The sequence below is a fragment of the Dipodomys merriami genome, unplaced genomic scaffold, assembly GCF_024711535.1.
Source record: "Dipodomys merriami isolate MVZ:Mamm:240054 unplaced genomic scaffold, mDipMer1.0.p SCAF_1, whole genome shotgun sequence".
Taxonomy (NCBI): Eukaryota; Metazoa; Chordata; class Mammalia; order Rodentia; family Heteromyidae; genus Dipodomys; species Dipodomys merriami.
In genome coordinates, this window is record NW_027202270.1 from 30,868,595 (window position 1) to 30,893,818 (window position 25,224).

General features: G+C 39.0%; 1 protein-coding gene across 1 annotated transcript in view; it reads right to left on the reverse strand.

Annotated features, from left to right (window-relative positions):
* Positions 1–25,224, reverse strand: part of LOC138832559 (cyclin-dependent kinase 15-like) — an 86,407-nt gene that overhangs the window by 43,414 nt on the left and 17,769 nt on the right. Inside the window, exons 5-9 of the mRNA XM_070030798.1 lie at positions 24,174–24,268; positions 23,243–23,305; positions 15,838–15,961; positions 14,652–14,772; positions 3,247–3,340 (exon numbers count right to left, since the gene is read on the reverse strand). Coding sequence (XP_069886899.1) covers positions 3,247–3,340; positions 14,652–14,772; positions 15,838–15,961; positions 23,243–23,305; positions 24,174–24,268 — 497 coding nt within the window. The remainder of the gene's footprint in view (positions 1–3,246; positions 3,341–14,651; positions 14,773–15,837; positions 15,962–23,242; positions 23,306–24,173; positions 24,269–25,224) is intronic.

Genomic DNA, 25,224 nt, shown 5'->3' on the forward strand with positions numbered 1-25,224 from the left:
TTTGTTGGTGCTAGAAAATAGCTCAGTGGAATAGCAGTACATGAGGCATATATGAGGCCAGAGGGTCCAACCCCAGTACTACAAAAATGAATGAATAGTTAATTTAAATTTAGAAACCCACGTCATGATAAATATGTATACATTTGTCAATTGCTAAATAAAGAAATCAGTCCATATGGATATACTTCCTAAAGAAATGTCAAGGTCATCAAATGTAATGTCAGTGGTTTGTTGGTCACTGCTGGAATTCTATTACTTGAACCACACCTCCAGCCCAATGTTAATGCTTTTGTAAAACATCACATGAAATGTTTTTTCCTATGGCATTTTTGCTATAACCTTATTTATATGTGTTTGGCTGGGTTGAAAAATTATTTCCTATGAAGATTATACATTGAGCTGGGCACTGATTGCTTACACCTGTCATTTTAGCTACTCAGGAAGCTGAGATCTGAGAACCACTATTTAAAACCAGACCAGAAAATAAGGTTTGTGAGACTCTTACCTGCAATTAAACATACACATGCGCGCGCACACACACACACACACACACACACACACAGCCAAAAGTGGAGCTTAGCCTTGAACACAAAAGCTCAAGGATACTATCCTAGCCCTAAGTTCAAGTCCCAGGACTAGCACCAGAAAAAAATGACAAATGAATCCAAAGTTCTATAGTCCCTTCTTAGCTGTTTCTTTCCTCATGCACTTCCCACCTGGCCCAAATTTTTGTAAGGTCCGCTCCTGGATGGCCAGCAGACTCCACCCTCCTGAGCAGCAAAGTCTCCACCCAATACCTGCGTTACCTAGGCAACTGGGACACCTGGAAGAGGTCACATCTGCATCCACTGAGGCCACATCTGAATTTGATGTGGCCACACCCTTCTCTGCCCATACCCTAGATAAAGCCTAGCATAGGCCCAGATGCTCTCTCGCTGCTCTTTTCTAGCTCTCTCTGCTCTCTCTGATCTTTTCTAGCTCTTTCCTCTCTCTTTCCTTGCTTTCCCAGCTCTCTCTCTTTCCTAGGCCTTTCCCAGCCACGTGCAGTGCCAACCTTGCCTGGTCCCAGCAGGTCTACTGAATAAACCTACCCCTTACCTGAATACCACGTGCGTGCTGCAGTTCTTACTCAGCTACCTCTTTTTAAAAACCTAACAATTTTGATCATATTTACATGTGGAGATCAAAGTGAAATATATTATTATTATTGTGTTGTTGTTGTTGTTGTTATTTAGCACTTATTTTCAGCCAGGCACTGTAGTAGGAAAAAATAAGTCTAATCTAATTGAGATGCAGTGGTGTAAACAACAATAATGGTATTCAATGTGGTGATTTTCCTCATGGTTTCCCCAGAACTACAGATGCTGGAACAAAACTGCTAGACAGAAGTATAAGAAAATATGACTTTTAGAAATGACAAAATAATGGCATTTGCAGGGAAATGGATGGAGCTAGAAGGAATCATGTTGAGCGAGGTAAGCCAAGAACGAAGAGACAAACAGTACATAGTCTCCCTGATAAGTGGATGATAAATCCAAAATGTTAGGTGATATGACAAAACTAACAGGACTTAAGAAACAAAGAACTCCTACTCATCTGGTTGAACCACTACCAAATATCCCCATGCTGCTGATCACATATATGGTATATAACATATGAGCACCGTTATATATTACAGACTGTGATAGACAATTTGCTCCAGGAAAGTTAGAATGAACTTGTGACTTTAAATGAGCATCATTATTCCACAATACTGTGAATTTCCGGAAATTAAGTAATCACTTAATCACAATCAAAAAAAAAAAAAAAAGAACCTTGGGGAAGGGAGGGAGGGAGGGGATGGTAGGGGGAAAACAATGGAGGGGGTAACAATGTTCAAGAGGAAGTGTACTCATTACCCCACTCATGTAACTGTAACCCTCTGTATAGTATCTTTACAATAAAAAAATTAAAAAAAAAAAAAGAAAATATGACTTAATGAATCTGACCTCCTAGCACCCAAAATGCTTAGCTAAGTAATCTAGAACTATCTCCTTGAAGCACAGGTTGAAACTTGAGAAATAACTAAGGGAAATAAACCTAATAAACAGAGGACAAGATTTAAAAAGACTGAAGCCAGAATGTTCTTTTTTTGTATTTTGTTTAAAAAACTCACAACTTCATAGAATGAGAGAATCAAACACAATTTAAGACTCTGAGACCTTAGAAGGTTGGCTATAGTCTTGGTTTACCAGAACTGTGTTCAAAACCCATGAGTTCTGACACCAGACCAGTGTTATTTCTCATCTGTTTACTTATGTTTAATTTGAGATGAGCTGTCATGAATATTAACAATAAAACCACTTGGGTTTACTGAAGTGTGATAGACACAACATGATTTCCTGGTAGGACTTGTTGGACTGATTTGTTAAGACAGATTCACTCTTTTTTTTTTTTTTAGAAGTTTATGTCCAGCTCCAAATCTGACATGTTTTACTTACTAAATCACATAGTTCATTCTTCAAGGGGCCAGGGCTGGTCACCAGTGTTAGCTTACAACTTGAACTAATAACTCGAGTGGCATTGTTCCAGGAAACATCTAGTCTATTCTTTCTATTCTATGATGGCTGGGACAAAAAGACAAGTTTCATGTGATTCCATGGACAGGAGTACCTAGAATAAGCAAATTCATACAGATAAAAAAGTAGCTGCGTCCTAGGGACTGAAGGGACATGGTGCGTGGAAGCTAGTGTTTAATGGTTGAGGTAATGCAAAGGTGCTGGATGTAATGTGTTACAATGTGCAAGCACCTTGTGAGATGAACTGTGCACTTGAAAGAGCATGTGGATGAGTGTGGTAATTACTTCTTTTACACTAACATGAGAAGTCTCTGTCTCCGCAGAGTTCAAGGTACACTTGGTGTTTTATCTTCAGTTGGGAAGGATCCAGGGCCAACTATATGGTTGAATTAGAGTTGAGGGTGATAAGGCAGGTGGGACTGGAAGAGACTGCCCCAGGAAGTTGAGACAATAATGATAGAAAACAGCAGCCTGGGTGGTTATCAGTGGGTAGCTTCCTAGGCTGCGTTGGCACAGCAAAGGTTTTCCTAACTACTAAGAGCTAAGGTACTTAGTTCTCCTGTGGCCAACCTCGGTTTCTACAACCTTAATATATAGTTCAGGATCTCAAAGCAGATGGACCGCTTCATTTGTCTCTAAGACAATTTGGGTTCAAAGTGTGAAATGTAGATGGAAGTTTTTCTCTTACCTCCCAGATCTTCTCCAGCTGTTCAAGGATGTTGGAAACCCCAGGAAACAAAGGTTGACCCTGCAACATTTCAATAAAGATGCAGCCTGCACCCCTAGCAGAGGAAATAAGAGTTGTCAAGGCAGCCAGATACTTCAAACTGAACAATTAGGGTGTCTCCTTCTAAGAAATATTCTGGGGTCAGTAAAATAAGAGCTACCTGCTTTTGAAAATCTTGGGCAAAAAAAATCCTTTGTCAAACAAAAGAACAATTTCAAGATTTTTGTTAAAATGAACAAAACCAGAGTTGGGAGCACACTTTAGTTATCAAAACTTTCAGGTCATTCAAGCTTCCTAGCTCTCCATTTTAGGAGAGAGAGGGGAGTATGCACTTTGCATATCCTTTCAGTCTAATGTGTACTTACTATAAAAAAAAATCTGGTTGATGTGTCATATACCTATAATCCCAGCCTTCCAGCAGCTAAGGCAAAGGAATCACCAATTCAAGACTGGCTTGGCTCTATAGTGAGACCCTGTTGAAAGCAAGCAAGCAAGAGAGAGAGATATAGAGAAAGAAACAGACAGAAACAGAGATAGAGTGTGGGAAGGAAGGAGGGAAGTTCTAGGAAGGCAGGAAGGAAGGAGGGAGAGAGAAAGGAAGAGAAAGAAAGAGAGAAAAGGAAGGAAGAAGGGAAGGAAGGAAGAGAAAGAATAGGAAGGAAGGTGAGAAGGAAGAAAGGAAGGAAGAAGGAAAGGAAAGAAAGAACAAAGAAAAGAGGAAGGGAAGGAGAGAAAGAAGAAAGAAAGGAAAGAAAGAAGAAAAATTTTTTCAGTCCCCTTCCTCCCACACATGGCAAGTTAAATTATGACAGGATCAGTGTTTTTTTTTTAACTTATTAAAAGAGCTGTTATAAACTCAATTATAGATTTTTATCATACTATTACATGTAAAATAAAAGGAATATCAAATAAAATAAATTGGCTTCAATATTCCAACATTTTACTTTTGGTACTCAAAACTTGATTGAGACTCTTTGATGTCTGTGTTTACCCACACTGTCATCCTCTGTATTAAAAGGTTGGTGATACAGCATTTCTTAAAATAAATCATAAAAGAACCAAGAGTCATAGAGCTGGGCTTCTAAAGTGGCTTTTGCAATTACATAGTTAGCTTACTTTTGACTCCTGTTTAAAGAATGTTGCTAAACATGTCCGATTCACTCCTCCATAGCCATTTGGTTCATAGGGGTATAAAAGGACAAAAAAAAAAAAACTCTCTTGCTTGCAGGGTTTTCTTCCAAGTCACTGACACCCACTCTGCAAGTTTTGATGCTGGCTCTTTTGATGTTCACACTTGTGCAACCATGCTCTAGTTCCAACTGCAGCTTGGCTGCCTGCTTTCACTGTAGGCTGCTGATAATTATAAAATGTACCCCAACTTAGCAGGAAATGTGCAACTTAAAGTAGATTAAACAGAGAAAAATATCTGGTCAAACTGGAGGATAATTCCTGAGGGGCAGGAAGGAATGAGAAGTATTTTGTTAACAATGCATGCATATTTTTATGTCATATGTGTACTACAAATACATCAGATGACTGATGGCAGAAATTATCCCTGCAGTTCAATATTCTTAGTTTTTTTAAAAATTAGTTTTATGTGTTCAGCATAATGTATAATTTTGCAGACTTCATCATTTTGCCATTCTTTTATGGCATAATAAAAGAAGGACAGTTAGTGAAACATTTCATTACAGGTGATCATACTTAAAGATGTATTATCAAGTTCATTTATAATATAGTTTTTTAAACATTACTTATGTTTATTACATATGATAAGTGTTTTTCCATCTAACTATAAACACTTTCTATTTAATTTACTTTCATTAATTATATAGCAAGAAACAGATTAGGGGGAGAGTACTGGGGCTTGTACTCTTTTTGCTTGGCTTTTTCACTCAAGGCTGGTGTTCCACTATTTGAACTACATTTTCACTTACAGATTTAAAAAAAATTTTTTTTTTTGGCATGTATTAGAGATTGAACCCAGGATGTTGCTCTTGCTAGGCTAGTGCTCTACCACTTGAGCCACACTCTCAAGTATTAAACTTCCTTTGTCTAACAAATCTAGAATATAAGGTTATTCATATATACATGTGTGTGAATATATATGTGTGCATAGTGTGTGTCTATGCTTATAGAACTCTTACAGGACAGACAAAATTCCAACATCCATAAGTAAAAAACTCATTGGGTGCCAATGAGTACTATAGAGTACCATGGTTACTATAAGTACATGGTTACTATAAGTAACCATTATTATTTGAAAACTATACATTTTTCTGCTTCTACATTTGCTTCTCAAAGCTGTTTTAGTTTTTATTTACTTCTTAAACTTAAGAATACAAGTCATGCGGCCTACTCTGTTTTGCCCACTCCATGCTGGCCTTAAGCAAATATTATAAATATTCTGAACATTCAGGTCCAGACAGGGAATCGGCTCCTATTTCCTTTTATTCTGCTGTTTTGTTCTTAAGTCTTCATTCCCCTGGCTCTTCCTACCTTCTGTATCCTTCCCTTCTCAGTGGATTTCTGGTCTGTGGAGACGCCCTTGGGGCAGCCCATGTAGATAAAGGGAAACTTCACACGAAGGGGAAAAAAGGACCAAGAGGCATCAAACAGCAAATTCTTCCAGAAGGAATGGTTGTACTGGGTCATTTTATTGCCCCAAATGTGGTCCTTTCGTCAAGTCAGAGGAAACAGCTTACTTGTGGTCTACTTTTTTCTGGTTATCTTGCTAACTTCCCTCTATTCTAAACATGAACAAATTCTTCCATAAGACAAAATCCTTAGGCAATGGCTAGTAAGGAGGGTGACATTGCAGGGGTTTTAAGTTTCTCAGAGGTGCAAGGAGCACATGAAAATTGTGGTGGTAGAAATGAATCCGAATCAGAATTTTTTTTTTGCCATTGAAGTTAATTCAGAATTGCATACTATATGGCAGTGACAGAACATTTCCATTTGCTTCCCCTAGACCACATTTTACATCCGAACATTTATATAGAGAAGCCTGATAGTAAACAATTAGACAGAGACAACTTTCTATAGTCTCTAAACCAGCAGCTGCCTGACATCTGTTCTAAAATAAATTCTTCAAGGCCCAATATATAAGACTGAGCCCTTAAAACATTATGCTAAATGAAGTAATCCATCTACACGAGCTACTAGGACAACCATAGAGACAGACAGATGGAAGTTAAGACAATAAAAAGTAGAACAGTGCCTAAGAGGTGCTTTGGGGAGGGGTGGAGAAGGACTGTTTATTAGCTACAGCTTCACTTTCAGGTGATGAAGGGTTCGGTGGATGGACAATGGTGCAGCTCATATACACATTTGGGTTGTACAAAGTACCACTGAATTATATACTTGAAAATGACTAAGCTTGGTACACTTCATGCCATTATATTTTAGCATAACACAGAAAAGGAAAACATCACCACCAACATGGAGAATTTTCCTCTCTAAAGTCTTTAATGGACTCCTTTAAAGTCTGGAAAGGACAAAGAGAAAAAAGAGGAAATGTGGGGAGCCGAGAGAACATTGATGACTTGCACTGAAATAATCAATATGGCCTAATTTTGCTTTTCTCATAATTAACCAGGACCAGGCTCCTTTGCTCTGGCCCCCTACTGACACTGCACCACCAGGCCTCATTGTCAATGAGAGGCCCTTGCCTGGCAGGCTATAATTGCTTTCTTTAACACAAAGGCACTAATACTTAGCTGAAGCTTACTTGCTGTCATCTATCTCCTAAAAAGGCATTCAGCAACCCTCCTATTGGGTTACACAACCTAGCAGAATAGGAATTGTTTTCACTTTTTTTATTCTTTTTCAGTTGGAAATCTCTCTACTCACTGCCTCTTTTAAGACTCTGAAAAGAAAAAATGAGGGAGAAGAGATTTCAATGTAAACATCCACATTCTAGCAATTACTTTGAGAGTGAACAAATGTAGTAAACTCGCTGGAAGATGCCTATTGTTCTACTTCTACATTACTTTTTTAGTGTTATTAGGCAATAATGATGGTATGAATTTGAATAATGGCAATAAAATGTGTAGTTGAATTTTTATAAGTGGCATCCTTATTCATGGTAAAATTCAGGGAATACTAATCAATGGTATAATGTTCATTTTCGTGTATGCAGTAAAAAAGGGTATGAGTTACATGTTTTCAGGGAGACTTAAAGAGCTGGTAGAGGAGTTGAGGAAATTACCCAGTATGCAGCACAGAAGGTGCAGGAGATGGAATGTATGAAAGAGAGAATAAAAGATAGGACTACTAGACTACAGTTCAATAATTTTGTTCTTTAGAGCTCTAGAAAGACAGAAATAGAGACAATGGAATACAGCCAAATTTTTTTAAAGTTGCTGATGAAAGGCATGAATTCCTAAATTGAAGAAGCATTCTAGACTGATCAAAATTCCACAATAGCCTCATCATAGTGAAGACTGCATAGTAAGAAGGGAAAAGAAAGAATTCTTAACATGCAGAGAAAATGAGAGCTCACTTGCATAAGGAAGGCTCTAAAGCTAAAAGTGAACTTTCGACAGCAACCATGGCAGACAATTGTATCTTCAAAATTGGGAATTAATTCTATCTTCAAAATTTTGAGAGAAAACAACTGTCAGTCTAGAATTACATCCCAGAAGAATTGCCTTCCAACAATGAGAGTTAATCTTCACATAAACTAAAGCCAAGTAGGCCACCAACAGGCCCACACTAAGAAAAATTCTAACCTCAGAAAAATGGAAAGCTACTCCAAAAGTAAGATCTATGGTGCATAAAGAACTCATGAACAGGGCTGGGAAGGTGGCTCAGTGGTAGAGCGCTTGCCTTGCATGCTCAAAGCCCTGGGTTTGATTCCTCAGCACCACATAAGCAAAAAGAAAAAAGCTGGAAGTGGCGCTGTGGCTCAAGTGGTAGAGCGCTAGCCTTGAGCTGAAGAGCTGAGGGACAGTGCCCAGGCCCAGAGTTCAGGCCCAATGACCAGACCTCCCCCCCCAAAAAAAAGAAAAAAAAAAGAACTCATGAACAGCTTCAATTTTATTTGTATTTAATGAATTTAATAAAAAAAAACAGCTTCTATATTAGTAAAGTAACTCACTGTGTGTATATGTAGGCAAGAGTTCTACCACTGAGTTCCCAGACTGCAAATCATATTTTGGAACAATTTTCTTTTTTAGTGCTGGTGATAAAACACGGAGCCTCAAACATGCTAGGCAAGTGCTCTATTTCCTAGCTACATCTCCAGGTCTGAAGTAATTTTAAACTTACAAAAAAGTAACTCTTATATCCTTCCAACAGATACTCCATTGCCAAAGATGTTTCACTTCCATTTTAGTTTATCCATCCATCCATCTACCCATCCATCTGTAATCTATCATCTACTTATCAGTCCATCCCTCCATCCTATCTATCTATCTATCTATCTATCTATCTATCTATCTATCTATCTATCTATCTATCTATCTATCTTCCTTGAAGTATCAGAGAGCAACTTGTGACTCCTAAATACTTTTAGGTATTTGCTAAGAACAAAAGCATTCTCTTCTATAACAAATAATAATTATTTTAAAAATCAAGAAATTAAACATCAATCCAATAGCAGATGTTTAAATTTCACTCTTTCATAGCTCCTTTACCTGTAAGATCCAATCTAGTGCACTTAGTTGACATGACAGGTGTCTCCTTTAATCTGGAATTTTTTTTTTTGGTCTTTCTTTGCTTTTTAAATATCTTTCATCATGCTGGGTATTGGTGGCACGTGTCTGTAATCCTAGCTACTCACGAGGCTGAGATCTGAGGGTCGAGGTTTAAAGCCAGCCCACTCAGGAAAGTTCATGAGATTCTTATCTTCAATTAACCACCAGAAAACCAGAAATGGTGTTGTTGCTCAAAGTGGTAGAGCCCTAGCCTTGACCACAAAATAGAAGCTCAGAGTCAGTGCCCAGGCCCAGAGTTCAAGCTGTTGGACCAGCAAAAATAAAAATAAAAATAAATCAAGATTTGGTGGTAGACCAACACTAGGAAAATTACACCAATACATTTCTTTTAAAAATGCACCCATTGAAAGCAATGATTGACAAATAGGACTGTATAAAATAAAGAGTTTCTTCACAGAAAAAGGAACTATCACCGTGAATGGGAGAAAATACTCACCAGCTATTCAACAGATAAAGGGTTAATATCCAGATTACACAAAGATTAAAAGAAAGGCAGCAAGACAACAAATAATCCAATTAAATGGGCAAGTGAACTGAACAGACAGTTCTCCCAGGAAGAAATACAAATGGCTAATAGATCCATGAAGAAAAATAAAGGAAATGCAAGTTAAAACCACACAAAGATTCCATCTCATTCCAGTCTGAATGGCAGCTATCAAGAAAACAAAAACAACAAATGTAGGTGAGGATATTGAAGGAGGAGTTGTTGGTGTGAATATAAACTAGTGTAACCACTATAGAAATCAGTATTGAGATTCCTCAAAAGACTAAAAATAGGCCTTCCTTATGACCCTACCATACCCTATTAAGTGTATCTCCAAAGAAAAATAATACCAGCATTATTGTAGCATTGTTCACAAATAGCTAAAAGTTGACATCATCTAAGATGCTTAACAACAGAAGAATAGATAAAGATGTGTGTGTGTGTGTGTGTGTGTGTGTGTGTGTGTTTGTATGGGCAAAGATGTATGTATAGATACACACATCTTTATTTATATATGTATATATATCACATCTTTATTTATAGTATATATTATGTAATGAAATATATAATGGGGCGAGATGGGAGGGCAGGGATGATAAGGGGAAACAAAAGAGGAGGCAACAATGCTTGATAAGAAATGTACTCATTACCTTGCTCATGTAATTGTAACCGCTCTGAATGGTATTTTCACAACAAAAAACTTATTAATAAAAAAGAATAAATGAGATGTAGAACTAAAAAAAAGAAATATATAATGGAATATTACACCGACATAAAAGTGAAATCATATCATTTGTGGGAAAAAATGGATGAAATTGGAGAGCATCATGTTGAGCAAGACAAGCCCAAAAACAAAATATTGTATGTTTTCACTCATATGTGGAAGCTAGACCTACAAGACATATTCATGGGCATGTACATATGATATATTCACATATATAATTATATATATGGAAAAACATAGAACATGAATCTAACTAAGGGACTACTTTGGAGGAGAAGGGAACAAAATAGAAGATGAAATCTGTTGAAATAGTTTTAGAAAGGGGGAAAAAAGAGTAATGAGAGAGGCCTGATTAGACTATAATAGTCATGTGTGAAAATATAACAGTGAAATCTACTCCCCTTCCAACACCTCCTTTATACATGAAAGCTAAATAAAAAGCACCATTGGGTTGGGTGCTGGTGGCTCACACCTGTAATCCTATTACTCAGGAGTCTGAGATCCAGATGATCAGTTTGAAACCAATCCAGAAAAATGTTCACAAGACTCTGTCTCCAAAATAACCAGCATAAAACTTGACAGGAGGTATGGTTCAAATGGTAGAACACCAAACAAGCAAGCATGAAGCTCCAAGATCAATCCCGAAACTGGCAAAAAAAAAAGGAGGATACTATAGAGATGCCGAGTACTGGGCTTTGAACTCAGAGCCTGATGCTCTCACTTAGCTCTTTGACTCAGGCTGACACTTCATTTCTTGAGCCATACTTCTACTTTCAGATTTTTGCTGATTAATTGGAGATAAGGGTCTATAGGATTTGTTTGCCTGGGCTGACTTTGAATTAAGAACTTTGGCCAGGTACCAGTGGCTTACACTTGTAATCACAATTGCTTAAGAGGATGAAATCTAAAAAACAAAACAACAACAACAAAAAACTATTATAAGGTGATGCACAAAGAGATTACAGTTCTATGTGACAGGTAATGGGTACATTTCTTTTTTTTTTTTTTTTTGGGTCCGGTTGTGGGACCTGAACTCTGGGCCTGGGCGCTGTCCCTCAGCTCTTCAGCTCGAGGCTAGTGCTCTACCACTTGAGCCACAGCACCACTTCCGGCTTTTTTCTTTTTTTGCTTATGTGGTGCTGAGGAATCGAACCCAGGGCCTCAGGCATGCAAGGCAAGTGCTCTACTACTGAGCCACCTTCCCAGCCCCATGAGTACATTTCTTTTAGGACAGTGTCACCCTTCAAGAGGCTGAAATCTTGGTAACAGTTTGAGGCTAGCCCAAGAAGAAAAGTTTGTTAGACTCTATTTCTAACATAACCAGTGGAAAGCATGGCTGGATACATGGTTCAAGTGGTAGAGTTCTGGCCTAGCAAGCATAATGTCCTAAGTTCAAACCCCAATATAACCAAAACAACAACAACAACAAAACTTTGTCTAAAAGCATAACATCAAGCTGGTTCATTGGCTATGACTGCAATCTTTACTACTTAGTAACCTGAGACCTGAAGGATTGTGGTTTGAAGCCAACCAGGACAGAAAAGTATATAAGACTCCATTTTAACGTAATTGGCAAAATGTTGAATTGGATGTGTGGCTTAAGTGGTAGAGCATCAGCCATGAGCAAGAAAGCTGACCAAGAGTACAAGTTCCTGAGTTCAGTCCTGGCATTAGCACATATACACAAGAAAACTATAACATTGAGATATGAAAACATAAGCCCTGAATCAAGAGAGACTACTTATAACACTTATAAATGAAAAATAGATTAGTATCTAGAATCTATGAAGACCTATAAGTCAATAACAAAGGAAGGGATTCAGAGTCAGGCCAACAGAAAACAAACCATATGAATAAGTAGATCATAGGAAAAAAACCCACAATGAACAGATGTCCAATCTTACTAGTTATTAGGGAAATGCAAATTTAAATCACAGCATGCTATCATTCTATACATTTGATTAGCAAAAATGAAGGATTAGCCAGGCATTGGTGCTCACGCCTATAATCCTAGCTACTCAGGAGGCTGAGATCCTAGGATCATGGTTCAAAGCCAGCCCAGGCAGGAAAGTCCATGAGAATCTTATCTCCAATGAAAACCACCAGAAAACTGGAAGTGGCGCTGTGGCTCAAGTGGTAGAGCGCTCTTGTTGAGCTGAAGAACTGAGGGACAGTGCCCAGGTCCAGAGTGCAAGCCCCCTAACTGACCCCCCCCAAAAAAGAACTATAATACTACAAATTTGGTGTAGATATGGACAAGGTATATCCTTTGCCTATACTGCTGGTATATCAACTGTTACAACCATTGTGGAAAACCAACTGGCACTGTTTTATAAAATTGAATATTGACATGCCTTTGTTGTATATAGCACAGTTATCTCTAGAGTATTCCTTAAATATAAACATCATTCTGTCCAAAGTAACAGAAACAAAACAGAAAAACAGAAATGTTTGTCATCAGGAAATAAGTTGTAGGTATACAGATCGACATGGATGAATCTTAGAAAGATAGTACATGAAATAAAGACAAATCTCGGAGTATCAAACAATGTAATATCATGTTTACAAATGCTCAAAACAGTTTAAATTAATATTTATTTTATTTTGTTTTATTTTGTGCCAGTCCTGGGGCTTGAATACAGGGTCTGAATGCTATCCCTGAGCTTTTTTTTTTTCCCCCAAGGCTAGCACTCTACTACTCTGCCACTTCTGGTTTTGTGGTTAATTGGACGTAAGAGTCTCAGGAACTTTCCTGCCTGGGTTGGAACCATGATTCTCAGATCTCAGCCTCCTGAATTAGGATTATAGGCATGATGTACCAGTGCTGGGCTAAAAATAATATTTTAAAGAATGCAAATTAATGCAAAACTACTATTTTAAAGTAAGGAAATAAAGAACAAAAGGGAAATAAACCCAAATTTAAGTAAAAGCCACCCCCCCCCACCAATGGAGGGCAGGTTGATGGGGAAGGCATGTCAGCTGGTGCTGATTATATCCCGGTGGTTACAGTGGTAGGGGGTCAGGGGGTTCACCATATTATGCTTCTTAATCTATACCAGCTCTTTCAGTTTTGACACCACTGACATTTTGTGCTGGAGAAGTCTTTGCTTGGGAGCTGTCTTTCACATTACAAGATGTTGAACAGCATCCCTTATCTCTCTCTCCAGTAGAGTGTCAGCGACACTCCCTCCTGCCCCTCAGCCATGACAATGAAAAATGTCTCCAGACATTGCAAAATGTCCCCTGGGGAGCAAAACTGCCCCTGGTTGAGAATCATGGATCTACCTACATATTATATATGTGCTTGAACATTTGAAATATTCTGCAATAAAACAATGTTCAAAATTGATGGGTAGAAGTTTCACTCTGTCAGTGAAACACAACCAGGAAGACATCATTAAGAGCTGAGCCTCCCTGAGTCTGCTGAAAGCCTTTGATGTGAGCCCGCAGAGCTGGGAGAGCTGACAGCTTCAGGGGTTTTGACTAGCAGGTGATATTTCTAGAAATGATATCTAGTACCAGAAACCTATGACTCATAAACACTGGAGGAACATTTTTGCAACCTTTCTCAATTCTTTACAAAATCTAAAAGCTTAGGTTTGCCTTTCAGGGCCCTGTTTAATTCTTTTTTTTTTAAAGGAAAAAATCTATTATTGACTGATTGATTGATTGATTGATTGATTCATTGTGTGTGTGTGTCTGTATGTGTGTGTCGGTATGTGTGTTTGTGTGGTGGAGAGAGAGTCCTGGGACTCAGGACCTAGCACTGTCCCTGAGCCTTTTTTTTTTTTTTTTTTTGCTAAACATTAACATCCAACCACTTGAGCCACAGCTCCACTTCCAGCTTTTTGAATAGTTAATTTGAATGAGAGGCTTTCCTGCTTGGGCTGGTTTTGAAGCATGATCCTCAAATCTCAGCCTCCTGAGTAGCTAAGATTACACATGAGCCACTACCTCATTATGGCTCATTTTTAAAAAATGAGTCCATGTTTAAATTCCTTCTAAAGCCTTAAGAGACGTCCATGTATTATATTAACTTAGAGGAACTGGCTACTGAACTCATTCACATGTCTAGCTGATTGTGATAGCTCCAGTGTGTGGTCTCCATTGGTTGTTCTCAGTGACAAGTGCCTGCGATACCACGTTCACTGCGATGGCCATTAACCCAAGTGCCTCCTCAGCTATGGGTTCTGACACTTGACTACAATCTCAACTCATCTCTCAGGGGGAGAGGTTATTCCCTTCATTTTTTAAAAATGGAGAGACAGCAATTGTGAGGTTATATGACATTTTCAAGATAACAGAATCCATGGTATTTATTAGAAATATAATTGGCATGATAGCTGGGTGCCGGTGGCTCACACCTGTAATCCTAGCTACTCAGGAGGCTGAGATCTGAGGATGACTGTTCAAAGCTATCTTTGGTATTATCTCTTACCATATGTCCAGCTCAGAGGAATATTCAGTGGCTCCCAGCAAAGCATCAGGAGGCCGGTACCAGAGGGTTACAACTTCTGAAGAGTATGTCTGGCTAGGAATAGACTTGGCCCGAGCAAGACCTGCCCAGAGGAAAAAGCATAGAACCCATTGTCTTGGGCCTTCCCGGGAACACATAATGCCCTATCCCAGGGAAAGTATAAGTGGGAGAGCAAGCAACATTTAAACATGACACACATTTAAGGTGTTTCTATGAAAACCACTGAATATCTTGATCCTTGGACATCATTATATTAAGAGGATATCTGAAAATTTGGCTTCTTTTGTAGCTAGATGTGCCAGCCAAGTGTGGTCAGGTGACTACATTCTTGCCTACATAGCATGAACAGAGTGACATGTGAACTTCTGGGTCAAGTGCTTAATGGAGGGGTTAAATATTCTGCATCTGTTTTCTCCTTTCTCAGACTGTGATGAGCAGGAAGAGACAATCTCCTTCAGCCACAGTATGACCATTCGACATCTGCCCAACAAGGAGGGCACTAGACATATAATGATAAACAAAAGTAGACCTCAGCTGTCTCATAATGCTTATAGTCTAAGTGAAGGGGGGAAATCAGTTATATACAGCAATATCTATATCTCTCTATCCATCTAAATACACATATGCATACATGTATGTGTGTGCATTTGGGTAAATAGAATTATAAACTTTAAGTGTTAAAGTAGAAAGATATAGTGATAGGGAAATGTACACCGTTGTATTGGTGGGAATACAGGCAAGCTTCCATACTTAGGTGAGCAGGAATGAGCTTTCATTCTTGCGGGAGACTCTAATATGGTCTGGTGTTAAGCTCTTTTTCCTCCTTGATCCAGTCTGAGAATTTGTAATATCACTCAGATGAAGGGAAACCTACTAAGTACCCATCTGTTTTCCAAATGTCTCTATATCAAAAGTGGACATGGCTTTGGCCATCTGGCTAGACTGGCAGCTGATGGAATCCTGAGAAGTTACCAAGCTCTCCCTCCTTCTTGCCTCATGTTTCCTGTAGGGTAGCTTGATATCCTCACAAAGCATCATATTTCCAGGCCCCCAGTTTTCAAAGGCCAGGCCTCGTCAATACTTTAGACAAGTGTACACAAAAGCATCATTGTTCACCAGCCAGAAGGCGACTTGAGGAGTGACTTACCGAAATCAGCCAGTTTGAGCTCTCCCAGGTGACTGATGAGCAAGTTCTGAGGTTTCAGGTCCCTGTGAAGAACGTGTTGGTGGTGGATGTATGCCAGGCCCCGCAAAAGTTGAAACATGAAAAGCTGGAAGGAATGAATATTACTGAAGGACATTCGAGCTCCTATGTGTTGATTTCTCCTCTAAATCAAAAACAGTCATCTAAAAGAATATAGTGAAAGTGTCTCTTGAGAGACGAAAGGAAAAAAAAATCCCATTTGTTCAGAGGGAGGAAAAAGGACAAAGAAAATTAAGTAACTGGACTATATCTTAAACAAGGGATTCTGGCTTTTCCTGACATCTCGTTTCCTTGATACTGAATTACCCTTCCCTAAAAATCTGAAGTGGAACTTTGAAGTTTCCTGGGAACACTAGTTCTTGATTTAGATGTGAAAGATACAATTTTTTTCCCTATTGATGATCTTGGCAGATAAGATCAAAGTTGACCTGGAAATGATATTTTAAAGTTTGTAACAGCTTAAGTTTTCCAGGCTTTCTGATAGGAAACCCTTTTAAAAGCACAATACAAGGAAACTCAAGTAGGAAATATATCTTTAGATGGTGTTAGGAAATAAAACCATCATTATCTTTATAAGCCTTTTTTTTCATTCAACTGTGCCTGGGAACAGTTCCTGAACTTTTGTACTCAAGGCTAGTGCTCTACCACTTGAGCCACAGCTCCGCTTCTGGCTTTTTGATGGTTAATGGGAGATAGGAGTGTTGTGGACCTTCCTGCTGTGGCTTGTTTTTAACTGCAATCCTCAGATCTCAGACTCCTAAATAGCTAGGATTACAGGCTTGAGTTACAACACCAGGCTTATCAACCTATTTTTAAGGCCTTAAATTCAAAGTCAAAAACAGAGACATATACAGTATAGATGAAGAGGAATTAAAGGCCAAAAGAAATGAGCTCCTCTCCAAAATATAAAATGATAAAATAAAATTATAATAATAAGTAGTAAGATGAAGAAAGAAGAGTGTGATTGTAAGGGATACATTCTGGCCCTTTATTTTAAAATGTTTCATGTGATGATGAAACTCCAAAACCAAAGGTATCACCAAGTTCCCATCAACACTGAAGCTTCAGGATGAAAGAATAGGTAGGGCTCTTGCTATTTTCCAGAGCCCTTGGTAGTGGAGACTTCAGACACCTACTTATGCCAACTGAGAACATGTTCTGGCAGTTTAGAGAAGAAAGAGCCAAGCTTGCATTCCGGGGATCACAGGCAAAATGGCAGAGGAGAGCCATGAGGATAAATCCGTTTTCCCCCCATGGCATCTTGGAAACTATAAACTTCAGAGCTGCTTAGGAACAGAATTAACCCTAACAAATGATATAGAGACATGGGAGTCAAGCTCTAAGGATTTTACCTGCTGCACACAGCATACCTGCAAATGACTATGGAAGTTCCATGCTCCCACCTCAAGTCCAAAGTCATTTAAAAATGATTGAGACAGCTGCCAGTGGCCCATGCCTGTAATCCTAGCTACTCAGGAGGCTGAAGTCTGAGAATCATTGAAGTCAGTCTCAGCAGAAAAATCTGTGAGACTCCATCTCCAATGAACCAGCAATGTGCCAGACTAGAGCAAGAAGGCTGAATGAGAGCCTGAGATTAGGAATTCAAGTCCTGGTACCCACAAAAAATAAATAAATAACTAAATAAAATTTAAAACATCAGAAATTTCTTAGGACTTCTTCAAATGTTCACTGATCCTATGAGTCTTCCTAACATTTTTGTCTTCTGAGATTTCCAACACACACATACATACACACACTATTCATTTAACCACTCACTATAACACTAAGCAACCAAAGCACAAAATTCTTATATAGCATTTAAGCCTCTCAGTTTGTTAAAAATATACATATAAATGTTAGACAATCTAAAGAACCAATTTAAACTCCAGCCAAAAGAAAAGATCCCATAGTATATCCTTAAAAATATGTTCCAATGAGAAGACACTAAGGAAAGAGGGAGAAAAGGGCAAGTGAGAGCAGGGATTAGGAAGCCAGTGACCAGGGAAGACTACAGCATTGGAAGGTAATTTGTCCTCAACTTATAGATGAAAAATCAGGGCTCAAGAAAAGTAAAAACATGTCGAATATGATGGAACATGCCTATAATACTAGCATTTGGGAGGTTGACTCCGCCTGGGCCATGTAGTTAAACAGACAAGAAGGAGGGAATGAGCTGGCTAAGTCAGAGACAGCTTCTCAGTCGGTCAGCTTGAAATGCCTTTCATGCCCCAAAAGTCAGCAATTCTAATTAGCCACACCTCCTCCCACCTTCCTGCTGCCCAGTCCCTCTACTCTCTGCCTCTTCCAGTATTTGTAAGCAAGAGGCTCTGCAGTGTTAAGATATGTATCTCACAGTCACAATTGCAGGCCATGCAGACTAAACTCAACACCCACTCACTCTGATCCCATGACCTGGGATCTTCCTTCATCAATTCCCCCATCATAATACAACCAAATCCTGGGGCATTTTCTCACTCAAGTTAAGTCAGATGGTGGGCAGACTCTTTCCAGGTTTCCCAGACCCCAGGGATTAGAGCAGCTTCCAACACAATCAGGTTGAGTAGGAACAAAACAATTCAACTGAGCTAATGCCATCTGGGCTAGGAGTCTTTCAAAAACTCAATTTATTGTTAGGTGACAGTGGCTCCTGCCTGTAATTCCAGCTACTTGGGAGGTTAAGATCTGAGGATTGTGTTTTAAAGCCAGTCCAAGCAGGAAAGTCCATGAGAAAGCTTACCTCCAATTAACCACCAAAAAGCCAAAAGTGGAGCTGTAGCTCAAGTGATAGAGTGCTAGCTTTGAGCAAAAAAGCTCAGAGATGGTGGTCAAGCATAAGTTTAGCATCAGGTCTGGCGCGCACACACACACACACACACACACACACACACACACACACACACACACACACACACACACACACACACACACACACACACACACACACACACACACACACAGAGAGAGAGAGAGAGAACCCATTCGCAGTCAGCCAACCCAATTCAGAAAAGCCCAAATCCTTCCACTCACCAGGAACCCTTGGACTTGTTCTATTAGAAACCAGATACAGGTTCACTTCACTTCAGCTGCCTTTCTTTGTCATTTTTCAAAATAAGTCTCTAGCTTTGTCTTGTCTTTGTCTTCTAGCTCTTGCTTTGTCTTCTAGAGAACCCATCTTCATCCTGAGCTGCATTTCTTCTTTTTCAACCTAGTTTCTCTTTTCTTTCTCAAATCTTTTCACTCTTCCTTCTCCATTACTCAGTCCATAGTTAAATTATAGCACGCTCCTTTCTAGTTCCTCTCAATTGAGACATGACTTAACTGCTTCTCTCTGCATTCTTAAGTAAATGCTACTTCTCCCATAGTTTCTTCATAGCCTCAATCACTGAACAGTAGAATGAGCTGCCTTTTCTTCTCCAATACCACTTCAATCCCATCACTCTCCAACCTGAGTTCTGGGTGTCCCTTAGATATCCATGCCATCCAGCTACATCTTCCTCCACCCCTGTTCTGGTTGTCATCTACTTATCTGCTTGTCACTACCTTTCACTGACGACTGGTATTTGGGCCACAGCTGTTTCTCACAAAACCAGTGCCCTTGAGACTATGTCTAGCCAAACTCCTCAGCTTCTATGATCTGCTTCTTCAGTCCTCTTCATCCACTAAGTCCCATGATCATATGCTAAATCTTTCCATCCTGTGGAAATGTTTGTCCTCTGAAATCCAAGTTCACCTTCTCATGGAAAGTGTTTCTGCTTCTGCAGTAATCATTTCGTTCACATTTTTTAAAACCATGGTCACCAATGCCTTTTGCTACAAAATCCAAGATATGTCTCTAATTTCTATATGTGTCAGTGTTAGAAACTTTACTTTTTCCCACATTCTTCTGATTTTTTTCTCCTAACCCCTCTGATTTTTTTTTATAGGTTCTACTTCTAACACATACATTGCTGTGCTTTAGGATCCCTTCCTTGACTTTCTTCTCTTATTCTTCTGCCACTCTCTCCTAGTCATCTTACTCCCATACATGGCCACAGTGAACAACTGTATTCTAATCATCTCAAAGTCTTAACTCTAACTTAGATTTCTATTTTGATCTTAAGTCCTACATAGTCTGAAGGTCACCTGAACATCCCATAATCATCTCACTCAGCATGTCCAAAACATAATTGACTATAAATATCCAAAATCCATTTTCTTCCCATTCTTCCATCTCAGTGAATGCACAAACCATTCATCTTACCACTCAAAGCCAAAGAAATTTGTGCTGACTTTTCCTTTACCTGTCCATTCTGGCTAATTGATATCTATCCCTTTTTCTTTCATCTCACATTTGTATCACTGCTGTTCTTATCAGCCTTACTGTCAAGGTTAGAACCCAGCATTCAGGGAATAAGTAGCAGGATGTACTAGGAGAGTTAGAGCCTGGGGATGTAGCTGGTTAGGAAAAAAGGCATATGGTAGGTCAGTGGAGTATATTTTTGTTTCCAAAAAAGCATTTTTTCTCTTTCCAGTCAAAAAAATACCCCAAAAAACCCACCCATCTATTTTCCTTTCATTGAGATGGGGCCTTGCTAACTTCTTGACTGGGTTGCCTTGAGCCATGATCCTTTCAATCTTTGCCTCCTGAGTAGTTGATAATCTAGACATGAGTCACTTCACCATACATTTTTGTTTGCTTTGAGACAGAGTCTCACTACATCACTTAATCTGGCCTTAAGCTTACCACCGTGTAGCCCCGGTTACCTGGGACTCATCATCCTCTTGCCTCAGTTCCATCCTGAGTGCTGGGATTGCAAGCGTGAGCTATGACACCAACTCCTAGCATTAACACTGCTAATTCTAAACTCTAGGGTTACTGAATTAATTTTAGTTTTTGGAATATACCAGTCCTTTTCTGAAATTCACTCAGCTCTATGGGCCTTGAGCTCATACAGCTTTCTTACTTTTTTTTTTTTTTTTTTTGGTCGGTCGTGGGGCTTGAACTCTGGGCCTGGGCGCTGTCCCTCAGCTCTTCAGCTCAAGGTGAGTGCTCTACCACTTGAGCTACAGCGCCATTTCTGGTTTTCTGGTGGTTTATTGGAGATAGGAGTCTCACGGTCTCTCCTGCCTGGGCTGGCTTTGAACCGCGATCCTCAGATCTCAGCCTCCTGAGTAGCTAGGATTACAGGCGTGAGCCACCAGCGCCCGGCTCAGCTTTCTTACTTATGACTGCTACTTTAGCACTTGAACCCTGCCTCCAGCCAGCATTTTGCTGGTTATTTTGGAAAGGGAATCCTGTGGACTTTTCTCCCTGGGATGGCTTGATAGTTTTTACCCCTCATTTGAAATTCGTCACAAATATCCTATAATAGCATTCCTGTATATTTTTTTTCTCTTGGCTTTACAATAAGTCCCTTGTGCAGGAATTACATGTTCTCTATCTTTTTTTTTTAATCCTTCTCTGCATTTCCAGGTCACTCAAGACTGATAGGTCTTTCTCAGTTACTCTTTTTGCATCTGTTCTATTGACTCAAAATCTCTGGTTTCTTTGCACGTACACACTCTCTTCACTTTCTACCTCAGGTTAAACTGTCTTCACATTCTACCTTGGGTTAGTGTAGGGACAGGATCATCACTTTAATTCTTCTTGACAAGCTCTTCAACTTTTTTACTCAACTATGTTTTTTCCCATATGTCTGATGACCTCCACTTCCGAATCAATCCAAATGCCCATCTCCTTCCATTCTTTGTTCAAATTATTAAACACTGCCTTTAAAAAAGAAAAAGAATATCCCATAGCTATGTGCCAGTGGTTCATACTTATAATTCTAGCTACTACAGAGGCTGAGATCTGAGGAGTATAGTTTGAAGCCAGCCCTGACAGGAAAGTCCATGATACTCTCATCTCTAATAAATTACCAAAAAAGCCAGAAGTGGAGCTGTGGTTCAAGTGGTAGACCACTAGTCTTGAGCATAAAAGCTCAAGGACAGAGTCCAGGCTCTGAGCTCAAGCACCAGGACTGGCACAAACAAACGATCATGATCATGCATATGATATAATGATTTTCATTCTTACCAGGGTCCTTAACATCGTCTTCCTACTTTCCCTGGCTAGTTCTGTCTTCCATTTTCTCCATAGCTATTTAATTTTTTGTACTCTCCTTAAGTTCTTGCCCTCAAACTTTCTTTCCAACCTGTACCTCTAAGACTGCATTTAGAACCCTTTACTATGTATTCCTGTTGTATTTCTACTTAACATGGCCATCTTACTTTACATTTTCCTGCTATCTTACAAGTCCATATATCTTATACATTTTTAAGTCACTGAGATGAAGGAACACAACTTTTTCATTATTGAAACCCTAGAACTCAATATAGCACTAAGTACTCAATAAATATTTCTTGGATGAATTAATAAATAAATTCATAAGTAAATATTTGTTAACTGAATAATTACATCATATATGAATCTCAGAGGGTTATTTTAGGAATCAATTAATGCCAATAAAACCAGAGGGAATGAAAAGCATGAAATATAAGTGGTTTTGAAAATTCATAGCAGATGTATCATTACAGCTAGTTAAGCATTTATTATTTCTATTCTAATGACTGGGAGAATGGAATTTAGTCCCATATGTATAACAGGAGCAGCTAGAATAAGCAATGCAAATTTTATCATGGACGTCAACAGTCTGCAATGAAGAAGGAATTCATTTTAAAAGTGCTTAGCTTCATGTTTTTCATTTTACTTACTTATTTATTTATTACTTATTTATTTTTGTTGTTGGTCATGGGTTTGAACTCAGGGCCAGAGCACGGTTCCTGAGCTCTTTTGCTCAGGGACTACCACTTTGAGCCTCAGCTCCACCTTTTTCTCTAGTGGTTAATTGAGACTCAAGTGGTGCAGTGGCTCAAGTGGTAGAGCGCTAGTCTTGAGCTGAAGAGCTGAGGGACAGCGTTCAGGCCCAGAGTTCAAACCCCATGACTGACATACACACAAAAAAAGTCTCATGGACTTTCCTGCCAGGCCTTGCTTTGAACTGTGATCCTCAGATATTAGCCTCCTGAGTAGCTAGGAGTACAGGCATGAGCCACCAGCACCCAGGCTGTCTTTCATTTTTAATAGAATTGTTTTTATTGCTTTATATGTCTAAAGATGTATGTATGCTGGCAATGATTGACATGGTTAGGCTGCCTAGAAAATAGCTAGACATTGCCCCATAATTCAAGGAACTCTTAAAAAAAATTATTTAGAGTATCAGTATGTACATCCTCTAGTGTCATAGGACTTTGCTTTGTGGTGGCAGTCTGTTTCAAAATTCTCCTGTGGTGAACAGGCTAGAAGAGAGCCTATCCTTAAAGTACTTACCCTAACATTGTGAGGATGAAGCCCTCCTGGATGCTGAGACATGTACTGTGCCAGATCCGTGTGCTAAGCAAAGCAGCAGAGAAAGACAATACAGAGCAAGGTTAGTGGTGCTTGGATAGGGTCCTAATGCAAAACATAGACCTGACTGTCAAGAGATACAACAAAGTTATGGGTTTAGTTTAGACTAAGATATAAAAGGAGGATAACCAGGTTCTCTAAGCCCTGCTGTCAAGGTCAGGCAGTGTGTTTTCCTAGCTGGTTGCTGATAGAAGGAAGCTTGGCACAAACAAGAGGCGCTCGTTTCAATGACTGGCACTGAACCTGACACAGGAATTTTCTTACTCTCAAAATGTCCTTGGAGGCAAGTCAAGAGCTAAACCTTATGGGTTTTTTCCTGCTCATTGGCTCTTTTTTCTTTTCAAAGTTACAAATGAATTATTCTTTAGTGAGCTTATGTACAATTTTTATATATATATGTTATATATAATATTTTATATATTATATATATATATATGTTAAGTTCTACTCAGATCTGATGAACACTAGATTTTTTTGTCTTTTCTTTTTTGGTACTGGGGATCGAACCCAGGACATTGCACTTGCTAGGTAAGCGCTTTGCCACTGAGCTACATCCCAGCCCCAACACTAGATTTTTTTTTAAGTGCAAACATTTTATGTTGAAAACAAACTCAAAATCCTAGTCTATTATTGGTGGAGAAAGGGACAGCAAAAACAAAAGAAAAAAATGAGTAAAGAAACAGGGCTAAAAGGTAGTTGTAAAAACAGTGTTTCTACTAATCACAATAATGAAAATTTCCATGATGCCTTCTACATTGTAATGAAAGTTTCATTATGCCATAAAATATTAACAGATTTGTTATATAAGCACTAGGCTTTTCCTTCATGTGTAAGAAAATGCTGGAGAACTCACCATGTATTCAAAAACAAATGTCAGTGTCTCTTTGGTGTGAACTATGTCATGCAGGAGGACGATATTGGCATGCTTCAAACCCTTCAGTAGAGAAGCTAGAGAGATTAAATGATATGTTAAATCAATCACTGATAATCAAAGTGTTCTTTAAAATTATGAAGCAGGATTTATATTTCAAACATTTCAGATCAAGCCTCCTGGGTTTTTACAGCTGGAAATAAATCTCTTTGAAATAAATAAATGGTAGAGGGGCTTCATTATTTTTTAAATGGTGAATCACTACATTTATGCAACTTATTATTCTTACAGGCTAGAGTGGTTGCAAAAAAGTATGTTTCCATTTACCTAATCAATTTCATCAGAGCACTCAGAGCACTTTGTGAATGCTCCCCCCCTGGGAATCTCATCATCCCAGCTTCAGAGCTGTAAGAAAGGGACCCTGGGGGGATTACAGCCATTGGAGGAGCAGAAAATACAGTGTTCTTCCTTCTAGAGCAGACTTTCTAACATGGAATCAGACTCAAAAAAAAATAGGAAAAAGAAAACACAAAATGGCATCAAGGTCAACAGCACCAGTGGTTGTGATGGATAAGAACATGGAATGAAGAAACCTGATAAGAGAGGACAGGCTTTCCTAAAAGGAATGTTCCAGACCTCCATGGAAAGGAGAAAATGCAAATGTGAAAAGAGCCAGCCAAACTTGGAGAAATCCCAGAGTGAGAGTGCCAAGTGTCTCTTACCTAGTCAGAAATGGGTTTTCTATGAGGTTACCCAGTAGGCAGCCAAGTATTTATTTAATTAGTTGTGCGATGATCAAATGCACAATCTTACCCTATAGATGCTAGGCAAGTGCTGAAGGCACTCTTTAAAAGGGAAAAGTCACCACAAGAGACCAATAGTCAGAAAAGACTTAAAAAGGTATCTCTGGGTATTCCAGAGATAGGAAGACTTCTGGCTTTAAAAGGATGGTAGTCAAAAAATGCATAATAAGAGCAAGGATAAGAACCACATGGTTATCTCAATAGATGCAGAAAAAACATTTGACAAGATC